At 29.7% G+C, this 12,639-nt stretch overlaps 2 protein-coding genes across 5 annotated transcripts in view; both read right to left on the bottom strand.

The window, feature by feature from the left end:
- The window catches only part of LOC100575399, a 149,540-nt gene that overhangs the window by 71,149 nt on the left and 65,752 nt on the right, over positions 1-12,639 (bottom strand). The gene's annotated exons all lie outside the window — the stretch shown is intronic.
- Positions 7,109-12,639, bottom strand: part of LOC100167724 (lysine-specific demethylase 3A) — a 65,412-nt gene continuing 59,881 nt past the window's right edge. For 2 of the 4 annotated variants that reach the window (XM_029488951.1, XM_029488950.1), the window contains exons 7-15: positions 12,464-12,617; positions 12,275-12,405; positions 11,415-11,666; positions 9,943-10,260; positions 9,623-9,868; positions 9,122-9,405; positions 8,743-9,041; positions 7,760-8,076; positions 7,109-7,479 (exon numbers count right to left, since the gene is read on the bottom strand). In XM_029488951.1, coding sequence (XP_029344811.1) covers positions 7,228-7,479; positions 7,760-8,076; positions 8,743-9,041; positions 9,122-9,405; positions 9,623-9,868; positions 9,943-10,260; positions 11,415-11,666; positions 12,275-12,405; positions 12,464-12,617 — 2,253 coding nt within the window. In that variant the 3' untranslated portion in view covers positions 7,109-7,227. The remainder of the gene's footprint in view (positions 7,480-7,759; positions 8,077-8,742; positions 9,042-9,121; positions 9,406-9,622; positions 9,869-9,942; positions 10,261-11,414; positions 11,667-12,274; positions 12,406-12,463; positions 12,618-12,639) is intronic. The other 2 variants (XM_008188375.3, XM_029488952.1) reach the window with 2 other exon arrangements.

Raw genomic sequence — 12,639 nt, 5'->3', positions numbered from 1 at the left:
TTGTAAGTTTTCAATTTTTTTAGTTTTTTTTTTCTATAAATATCAATAAAGTTTTATCTATTGACTATTGGGCCAAAAAGTGTAAAAAATTAATACAGGGTTCCTGATACATTGTTACAATAGCAGTTGAAAAATATTAAAAATACATAGGCACAATTTTTTTTTATAAGCATTTAAAGATCGAATTTTGACAAAATTTATCAAATTTAAAATTGAATAATTATTTTGTAGTTAAAAATTTATAAAATGTTCAACTTTTATATCTAAGGATTGACAATTTAAAACAAGATTCCACGTAAATATTTATTTATGTTGCCAAAAATTCTAAGAAATACATAAGCACAGTTTATTTTTATAGTCATTTTAATTTCCAATTTAGACGAAATTACATATTAAAAAACCTGGAATAACTATTTTAGTTATTTTGTTGTGATTGTTATGATTGTATAATATTATTTGTGGGTACTTGAAACTTCTAAAGTATACTATTATATATCTATGATAGTACCACGGTTTGTTGTTGATGTATAACGCGTTACCTGATTGATATTGTGATATGATTAATTTGGAATTTATTATTAATACCTATTATAGGTCAATTTTTTTTTAATACTATAGATAAGTATACCTATAATAGATATGTCTAATACCTAGACTGACAAACCGTCTCCACTCAGAATCGTTTTTCTTATCCAGTGACATTATATCATTGAATTCAAATTTAATACTATCCATTATACAGTGACCCACTTGTAACCTACTGTACAGCAGAGCGACATCAACTTACCCACCTTTTTTGTTTATATTTCTTTTAATTTTGTAATGATGGAATAAAAATAATAATAAAAACCTAGAAGATATATCTATTTTAGTGAAGATTAACTAAAAATAATAATATAATTAGCAGCGTTTATATTCCTGATCGTTCATCTCAAGACATCTATACAGATTATTTTAATACAGTCAACGATATAATTCATGAATATCCATTATCTGATTTAATTTTACTAGGTAATCTTAATATAGTACTTTCAGCTATTTCTCCTAATACATATAATTCTTTTTGTTTTCGATAATATTTCATTAATAAACACGATTCAGTATAATATAACGAATTCAAAAAACAATATTTTAGAATTTAGATTACGTCAATCAAACAATAATTCAATTAAGGTATCATTAAGGAAATATCCTATTATTAATGTTTATTCTCATCATCCACCATTAAAAATCAATTGTAATATAATAAGTAATGATGTAAACTCATTAAATATTAATGAATTGGTATATAATATTGGTGTAAAGCAAATTATCGAAGAATAAATACAATATTAGATTCAATTAATTGATATAGTTTATTCAATAACAATATTGATGGTATTATTTCAATTTTTATGCTCAACTCTTTTCTATTTTTAATAAATGTGTCCCTACTTACGAAAAAAAAATTTCATCGTATCCCAAATGGTTTAAGTAATGAATTTAAGGTTTTAATTAAAGAAAAAAAAAAGTCCTACCTGTATTTTAAACGGACTAATTCACAATACAATTTTATTAAATTCTCATCTTTAAGAAATCAATGTAAAATTTTGAAATAAAATACTATAATAAATACTTATTTAATATTTTAAACTTAATAAAATACAATCCAAAATACAATCAAAAATACTTCTGAAAATTTTTAAAGATAAAATATCTAATAATAATATTCCTAACATAATGAAGTATCAAAATGAAGAAATCGAAGGAAGGCAATCTATAATATATCTCTTTGGAAAATATTTTTCTAGTATCTATACATCTCAGCCATTACCCCAACTAAATTTAAAATTTATTTATAATAGTTATAAATTAAATTTTATTTGTACCTAATATAGACATATCTCTCATGGATACATTGAATGAACTTAACAATATTAATTTAAAGACAATTTATCATATCTAACAAGACCCCAAACAACAAAATCTGCAGTTCTCCAGTTTCGGAAATCTACTCCACTAAATTAAAATCTAGCAAAAAATAACTTTATTTATAACTGTGAAAACATTTTGTATTGACTAGGATAGTAGGATAATCCCTTTTTAATGAGCTATCAACCAACTTTCTAGCTATCATAGCTTAGGAGAAAAGTTAAAAAATATCAATTTTGGGACTGTTCACTCCGACGTTTTTGTGGATTGAAACCGCCGGTACCGCTTGGGTGTGATATCGGATCCCTCTCATTAATATTTTATATTAAAGCTAGCTTAATCACCCACCTACTCATTATTACTGAGTTACATTTTTATTACTAACCTAATAAAACACAAATTCTTGAAGTTTCCCAAATTCAGACTTTTTTTCATTTCAATTACTATATTTATTTGATTAAAAATAAAAAAAGTAAAATATCACGAAAAGAACTCGTAAATAACAAGTATCTATTTTTGTAATATAATAATATTATTTATGCTAATAGATTGATATTAATGACTACGTATAATTATTAATTTCTAATTTATCATAGTCTCAAATATATCTTTTAAACATATTATCGTGGACAACAATGTTACCCTTATAGTGGGTACATAGGTACAGTAAATAACTTTAACTCCGGACACTTCACATTTTGTTTCAAATGTATAAACATTTTTAAAAATAAATCATGTGTTTAATAATATAAAATAAAAAAGGGGGTACTTATTTGAAAAAAAAAGAAAAATTGTATCGATACAACACTTTATATAAATGACGTAAGACACTAAAACATCCAAGTTTTATAAAATAGTATGTTCTTTTAAAGTTTACTTAAAATTCAAAAAAGCAAGATATATTTAGATTGTTAATGAAGAAAATTCAGGTGAGCAATGAGCACCTAAAGTGTATTATAAAGATATTTTGTAGATCGTAGGTTAGGTTACAACACAATAATATAGAAATATTAAAAAATACATTTTTGTCAAATAAAACAAGATTTATTTGATTTGTTTTCAACACCAAACAACATAATATAATATATAAAGCTGGTAATTGGTATATAATATATAGTCAACCAGAAGCACACCAAAACGTACAGTATATTTTTTGGATACAACAATATATTATGTGTAAGTATACCTATATGGATATACCTAATGTGTAATTTTTTGCATGAAACCGTTTAATTGAAAACAGAAAACAAAAATAGTTATCATAGTATATTACGTCTTAATACGTAAACACCGACTTGAAATCACAAATATAACATGATGAAATGCCATGATATGTGTACAAAGTTGTTGTTTAACGTATTATAAAATAATTGAATGGTATATAATTTTGATTATTTAATAATGGTTGTAATTAAATATTCAGCCAGTTTAGTAAAATATATTAAAAAAAAAATTACAAGTCCTTAACAATTACGAGTATACTAATATATTTTCATATATATTTATAGTAAGTTTATAATGTAAATGAATATCAGTGTACAGAGAATACTTGCTGACAAAAAAAAAAGGAAATCAATTTCGTCACATTGCAACGGTAAAGTTTTAAAGAAAACGATAACGAATAATTTCTCACATAAATCTTTTGGTCTTGAAAATCTCACGCTTATTTCATTATACACACACCTTATATTTAATAGGGTACCTACCTACCAATTGTTATTTATTAATTTATTATTAAATTACATGAAGACTGCACCAGTGGCGTCCGCCCAATAATATAACAATATTAATATCATTGATATCGAGCGATATGCGATCTCAGGAAAAACGGTTTCCTATTACATATTTATTGATTTCGTCAATGGAACTCTTTGAAAAAAAAGAAAGAAATACGTGAAAACGATTTTGGTTTTTTGCATATTATCTCATGTCTGCGTCCCCAAAAATTCAAGAATTTTCAATTCAAAAAGGTAATTTCGATCGATTTTGTGTTTGAGTTAACGCTAGCGTTGGTGAAATACTTTGGGTATGCAGGTTTTTTATAATGACATTTCAACTAATGGGCAAAACTGCACGTAATTTAGTGGCCAATTGAAGTGGGATAATATTATAAAATATTAATAGGTACTATGTTTTTTAAGTTTCAATTTGTCAAGTTCGGAAGGGGCGCCAATGGAGTCTGTATGTACCTATTGTAATCAGGTATTTGAGATTGGATATTTGAACGGTCGGGCATTAGGTGTCGGAACTGAATAATTACCATCAGCGATGATGTTGTTTAATAAATATTATTATTTTATCCGGGGGAATTTAATATTATATTAAACGAAAATCGTATCCAGACCACGATAATTTATATTATTTTTTGATGCTATAAAAAAAAATACAATGTATGTGAGACACATAGGTAGGTAGATAGGTAGGTACCTCTATAATATTTTTCGTAGTTTCTGTTAATGCGTACGACATCGATAACTTATAATAGGTGGCTTAAGTATATAAATATGATATTATAAACATATAATAATAAAAGCGTTCCAATAATGATAATAATAATAATATATAACTTATATAATCAAAAATACATCGATTACGATTAAACTTAGGTTACAGTAACTAACCCGTTTGAGCGCCACAATGTGGCGTTTAAAGTTCCTAGAACAACTTCAATAATATAATCTTAATAAACTGTAGTAAAAACACAAATTAACACTTATTAAGTAGGTTTGCATAGAACCTGTCCATAAGTGTAAAAAAAAAACAACACATTAAATGCAATTATAGCATAACATCGAAAACGTATAATTTCTATTTTTTTTTTTTTTTTATATATATCATTTTTCCCTCTTCAATCACTATTAAGAATATACTTTTTTTTCTTTTTATAGCTGGTAACAAATACAATATAATAGTAGTTACCAATAATTGCGGACCGACAAAAACAATACATAACGATAACTCAGAATCCGTGAAATCGTTCCACAAGCGCCTATACATTATACTATATTGTGCAACGGCAAGTGTCGAACAATTTATTGAGAACGCTCGACGAGCGACAGCCAAAGTTCAACATAATATTATTATAATATGGCTTTCAAATAATTATTGTCCACGTCTCTTTTTTCCGCGATGGGCGCTAACACGGAAATTATTCTCCTGACGGGTCGTAGACGGATAATGTACAATATTGTATATTATATCGGATACTATAGCGTTAGTCATAAAAGTTATAAGATTACTATAGTGGCCGCTTAATACCGATGATCGAGAAACACAGCTGCGTCCAAGTAAAACATGGTAACCTATCTTATACACAATGGTGAATATTAGTGCATGGGATATAATATCAAAACTTTAATTTTTTTTTAATCTATAGTCGTTGAGATTGGTTTTGACTCGCGTTTTTAGCAGTTATTCGACGTGGGAGGAAAACGATTCCGAATTTTCTAATAGAATACTGACAAGTGCCAACGCGTGATATTGTGCACGTAAAAAAAGGAAATATCGAAGAAGCGAGCATACCTATTAGAAGGTATATTATATTGTAAGAATAAAATATGTTTGTGCTTTAAACATTCATTATTAATAATACAACGATCGACAGCAATGTAGGATATTTATTATTTATAACATCTATGCACAAAAAATGATTTTGCTTAACGGACGCAGGACACGAATGAAAAGCAATAATAATTAATAATCGCTATTCTTAAATTAATTTAATAGTCACACTATAAACAAATACGCCGACGATTTAATCAACAATAACTACCTTTAATGATTTAGAGTGCGCATCATTGGATCAAACTGGCGATCCACCGGTAATATTGAGTAATGGATAAATTGTTCACCTAATCTAATGAATTGCAATTCAAACTGGTGGCAAAACGATTCAATCGGTAATATTTTATCCTAAAAGTCAACGATCAAACGAGATGTTTTTCGGGTAGGCGTTAAACAATTAATATATAGGTTAATATGAGGGGTCTGATTATGATGAAACAAGTTCGTCGAAGCGTACGGATAAACTAGCGACGACCTGTCAACAACACGGAATACGATAACCGTACTCAGTCTGTGATTTCCGGATATTAATTATTATTATTGAACAGTTTACAATATTTCTGGGCCTGGGGACAAAGTCGTGTAGGCAAAACAAAACGCGTCCGATCCACGAGCGTATTTTAACCTATAACTTAACACAATAAACAAATTAAATCTAAATCCTTTATACGGAAGATTACAAACTAATGTCAACATTGTTGTTCAAACACTTTAATATTATAAAATATATTGTGTGTAATGTTTGTGTGTGCGTGTGCGTTATTGGTATGATAGGGTATAGGTGAGCTTAATGTTCACTCACACGATACCAAAATAATAAATTATAATATTACATTATAAATAACCAACATGCAAAAATAACGTAGAGAATAAATCGTAGTAGATATCTAATTAATGCGTGCGATTTTGTTATGAGATGACTGTATAAGAAAAAAAGAAACACAATGAAAAAAACAAAAATTAAAATCGAAATTAAGTGCGTCCGATTATTGATATTGGTAATGCTATAATAAAAGGAACAAATGGCAATAGATAATATACCGTGAATAGCGAACATAATATTATATTATATTACCATAGGTATTATTGGGATATTTGGAAAAATATAATGGCATGCAATGTTTTTGTGGTTTGGAAAAAAAATATAATGTACGAGATAATAAAATAAATAAATAATATAAATAGTAACGTACAAAAAAATTAATATATTGTTAAAATCGACATTTCTTGTATAAATTGTACTGTAACTTGTTTTTGTGTATTTTTTTCCAATTAATGATATAATATATCGTTTTAATATTGCATATTACTAAAATATGATGTTAACAAATTCAAACATAGAAAATAATAATACAAATAAAATAATAATATTAACTTAAAGTTCTAGATACAAGAAGTCATATTATCACAAAAATTAAAAAAAAAAAACAAATATATAATTTAATGAAAAAACCCCTTTGTGTTGCTCCCGAGAGCGCCAAAATAAAATATAGGTATGATTCGTTTTTTATCGTAATATAATATAAATATATATTATGTATATATTTATATTAAAAAAAGTAAGTATTAACTTTTATTAATTTATATATACTATATTAAAAATAGTAATATTATAACGGGATAAAATTAAATGTCATTTATAGATTATTTACAAATTAATATAATATGCAATAACAATGAGAGAAAAAATAATAATGGTCAAAATTAAATAATGATAAATTACCATAGACAGAAATAATAATCAATACGCATTTACTCCTTCTTTTCCTGTTCCTCTTCCGGTTCCTGTTGTTCCTGCCGTTCTTCCAGATTTTCGTGCAACAATACCGAAATCGAGTCCTTAACCGCGTGGAACATGATATTCTTGATCTGCAGCTTGTCCTCGTGATTAATGTGGTTGCTGGACAGTTCGCGGAACTCGTTCATCAACCGGAAACACTGAGATACGTTTTCAGGTGACACGAAGTCACCAGCAACCTTGATGCAGCTGTGCAGATTTCTCACCTGAAAACGACACACAAGCACGTTTAGCGTCAAATGAGAGTGATAAATGATAATAAATATTATGTTTATAATATAATATTACAATATTATATTATCGTGTGTTGGTGAACAAATTTCGAAGAAGCATGACGTATTTCGTATAGTAAAAAAAAGTCAAAACATTATATGGTGGAATTCTGTGGTAGGTATGTTATAATGGCAATAGTATTATGTTGACCATAATTTATAAAATATATGATGGATTATTATTATTATTGTTATATTATAACACGTGTTGTACCTGGTGTGGGGCTCCGGCCGGGATGAATATGGCGTCACCTAGACACTGTACCACCGCGTAACCCTGGACACCGTATTCAGTATACAACCGCGCCCTGAGATCTGCATCCAAGTATGAGGATTGGTCGTGGATGGGATCGTGGTTAGGTTCCAGTGGTTCACCGCGTTCGGCGCTCACTTTGTTCAACAGGTCACGTATCGAGTCTGCGTCCTTGGCGTGATAAATGTGCCACACAGCTCCCGGCAACTCTTTGGGTTCGCGGGCCCGTCTCCTACTTGCCATGTCACAGCCAGCCTCGTCGATCGCCCGATACGCTTCTGAAACGTCCAAAATATTATAGGCAAATAAATAGACTGACCATAGCGATATAATTCTGTAGGTGTGTATAAGACCAAACTAAAAAAATACATTCCTAAATTAACCAACTAAATCAACTACAAAATAATATAGAATATTGAACATTGATTACAATTTATCATCATAATTTTATAAAATAGACATTTTTATACCAAAAAAAATACAAGTAAACGTCAAAGAAAAAGCAACATAAATAAATAATATAAAAGACAAAAATTAACTTTGCATACACTTTACAAGTTAGACTAGTCAGTCAAGTGAACATTTTTTCAGCATCTTCAAGTATACGATTGCTGTAATATAATTATCAAATTACAATAATAAAAGGACAAAGAAACTTTTCCGTGTTGGAAAAGACATTGGTATCACGAACATGACTTTTAATTTGCAAGAAAATAATTATTTTATTATATTCACGTGTTCATCATAATCATTACTATGTTAAAACGTATGAACTATGTCACTAGAGCAACTGATGAGTTCATCAAGTGTCACAAAGAAAAAGAAGCGTCTTACGGAGTTCAGAGCTTATCGCAGCAAGACAAAGATATAAATTATGTATATCGAATAGGAAAATATCAATTTGCTTTTGTGCATGAATATTATTGTTAATATTAGGTACTTACCCTTTACGTGCCATTCATGATCAGCTTCGTCTTGGTTCTCACTCTTGTGCGAAATAGCCACATACACCATTACATTAACTGCATCCGATACGTCCAAATGTAGATTAGTTGTACTCATTAACCGTTTTCCGGAATCGCGATTTCCAGCGTTCCCGTAAGCTGAGTACATTTTTGGCCCAAGATCTGGTCGTACAAAACATGCCGGTAATCTAGCGGCCAAATTAAGATTTCCGTCGCGTAGAGTATAATCTTTTAACGGCAATACTCTCATTAGATCATCAAATCTGTATCGGAAAACGCTAAATACATTAGATTGATTTTACTGTTCAAGTAATCATAAGAAAACTGGAGATACATCGAACGTTAAGAAAATAGTTACCTTTCAGGTAAGGTGTCCGCAAAATCAGTGCCAACTGGCCAGTCTTTTAGTTTCAACAACATGTGTTTACCATCCAAACCTTTAAGTCGCTTGCTTTCGTCCTCAAAACCATCCCAAAACTGTTTCATTGTCTTACCCTCGACAAGCATACCAGTTGCACAGTCAATCAAGTCGTTGGTAAATTCACCGAAGTCACGACTAAACGAATAAGGACTCCACAGTTCCGGATTTAACCTTTGGCCCACGTCACTGACCATCACTGGTTGACCTCTTTTCCACTGTTCCTACAAAGCACCAATCAATTTCCGTTAAATACGTGGAGGTAGTCAAAACAGTAATTTATTCAACATATTATTTCACGACTAAAGTAAACATAATACATTAATACAAATACGCGCAATACAATACGACCATCAATTTCGATGCGAACATTTTGATTACGATTACACATTTTTATACCAGTAGTTATTTATATATATGAATAACTGAATAAGAATTTACTTGAAACATATCGCAGTTAGTAGGATCTTCGGGATCCAAAAGTCTCAACAGTTTTCCCTCACATAGCCATGTATGGGGATTGTTCGGAAAAAATTCTCGGCTCTCTGCCAGTGTCATTACACGTGGCGGAAGCGGCTCGCGTGGAATAGTCTTCAGATATTTATTTTTCTTACGGACAAAGTGTTTAAGAGCCTGCCCTCTCCTTCTCGGATGAGATTGTACACTCACTCGTCCGCCATTTGAACACTATGGAACACAAACGAAAATAGATAAATAATAAATAATTTAACAATGATTTAATTTGCATGCGTTTATTTTACCCCGGCAATCTGCGGTTCGATGTTAATAGCATTTTGGGAAAGACTCTTTGATTCCTCGGCAATATTTCCCGATGAGCTCTCAGCAAGACTTTTCTTAGATTTTTCAGCAGCATTGATTTTCGAACCTTCGGCAGGAATGTTTTGAGAGTCCTCAGACATTTTAATTTTTGATTTATCAGCAGATTCGTTTTTCAAGTTCTCAGCAGAACTGTTTTCAGAATTTTCAGTAAGACTGATTTGAGAGTTCTCAGTATTTGAAGTGCTTGCCTGTGATACTGAAGGCACATTGTCATCGTCGTCATCAGTACTGGAATCGCCCTTAAAATACAGAAAAGACATATTATAGTGATAGTATATGATATATATTTGAGCATATTTATACATATAATACATTCAAACCTTAGGGCCCTATAACTATATAATTAGGTAATAATAGTATTGAGAAAATAAACCATATTTCTTAGTACCTAGATTGGAAAAAAATAAATTGTTTTCAGGCACGAAAAATATAACACAAAGCTGAATCTAAAGAATAATAAGTATTTTAGAAGTTGAGACTTTATAAGCGTGCAATAAACTTCTTTTTTACCTATATATTATAATGATCCAAATTAAGGGACATGCACGTGACCTGTTTTTTGCTCAAAAACATACCTTGTATGAAAAACTCTCAAGCCTCGTAGAGTGGTCAGATATTGATAATATATTTTTTTTTTTTTTGGATAGAGAAACTCTTTTTACAGGACATGAATTTTAAAAACTATTTCTAAACCATATTATACGATTTTCAATACGAACAATTTTTGTCATTTTTACTATGTTTGTTTTAAGCATCGAAAATCAAAGTCCAATGCGCACTGTAGAAAATCATCCTTATTCTACCGAAAAAAAAACAATAATCAAATTAGACAACTCTATGATGTGCGAGAATTGTTCCTGTAATGCGTGTTTTTATCAAAAAATCATACTGTTCATTTTTAGACAGCAGTGCCGTTGATATGTCCACACATATACTTAGATAGTCCGGTACCTGCATACAATCCCACTCACACTAATCAACATTGACGACTAACACAAATGATATAGGCGGCGGTAATGAAATTATATATTGCCCAAATAATGCCCCTTACTAAAGATCCCTTATAAAGACCGGATTTTGACACTCGTCCCTCTTCGTTCATTTCAGCACAATATAGTAGTATATAACAAATATAACAAAATATATAATAAATCATCACGTTCTAAAATGATCATGAGCTTTGCAACACTATTTAAAATGTTTAAGTTGTTCATAGAAATAATGAATTATCTTAGATTTTGTAACATTTATTAAATACAGATGAGCTGACTATAAAATATGTGAAGTTAAAAAAAAAAATATATTGTTTCAATATATAGATTCAACTTTAACTAATAATATATTACCATATAATTAAAAATCGTTCAAATTTTAAATAGAAATAAATATTTACCGGTGTCTCAGGGAAAGGATGGTCTGGACAACCACATTCTATTGCAAGGTTCCACAAAGTACTGACTTTGTGTAATTCAGAGAATACAACGTCCATCGAGTCACTGGCTACGATTTGTGTAAGCATGAGCCGCTCAACGTCGTGATTATGTTTGCTGTTACATGTCATCCACGTGAATGTGTCCTTCTCTCGCAGGTCCTTCTTAGTCATAGTCGCGGCGTTTGGCAACTCTGACGAGCCATTGAGACGCGCCTGCACAACAACCATAATATATTTGTGTTAGTTATATAAGTATAATATTGTTTGGTGAAAATATTTAAAACCAAACGTATCCCTCGTATATGTGATTCGATTTAGCATAAAAAAGTAAGCAAAACGAACACGTGAATAATACTTTACTTAACATCAATTTATGTAATGAAACGTGTGAATAAATACAAACCGTCCATTAAAAATTAAAAATACTGATACTTATATAATATATAGATACTTCTGTGGGTATTAAATCAATTAAATTTTTATGATTTCTTGGTTTCAGTATTGTGAGTTAATAAATTAACCGTGCATTATTTTGTTTTTAATTTAGACTATATGTTTACAGTATTTAAGTAGCATTCACTCGAGAACACATAGTATTAACTAATATTAAAAGCTAGATAGGTACTAAAATAAAATTATAATTTCTTAAACAAGTCTCATATAAGTTTTTAATAAATGTATTGGTATGTAGTTGCATTATTTTTCAACTGCACACATTGTTAAATCTTTTATAAGGAATAGTATAAAATAACTAGAAAAAAATTATTGATACGTTTAAGATAAACGATTATTAAAAATAAATAAATATATATATTATATACCTTAACACAATCGATGCAAACACCAAAACCACATTTTGCGCAGGCCCAGTGGTAGTTAAAAATAGTCGTAAGACAAACATCACACATTTCCCTCACACCATTAGCTGCTTTTTTCCACGCAATAGGTTTGCCTGCAAAACAAATAAAATATAATTTTTAAATTCACTTTTAACACGTGAAATTAATTACCTTGGAAATATGGTGACAGAGTTAGAGCTTTATTTTCTTCTTTTACTAAATAGCAAAATTGACGACCAGCCTCAACTAACACTTTTTTTGCAACTTCAACATCTAATGAACTTGGTGGACATTTTGGGTTAGGTAGCCAAAGATTCGCATCATCCTAAAATAAATTTTTAATTAAT

Source organism: Acyrthosiphon pisum, chromosome X (genome assembly GCF_005508785.2).
Source record: "Acyrthosiphon pisum isolate AL4f chromosome X, pea_aphid_22Mar2018_4r6ur, whole genome shotgun sequence".
NCBI lineage: Eukaryota > Metazoa > Arthropoda > Insecta > Hemiptera > Aphididae > Acyrthosiphon > Acyrthosiphon pisum.
This window is presented reverse-complemented; position numbering and strand designations above follow the sequence as displayed.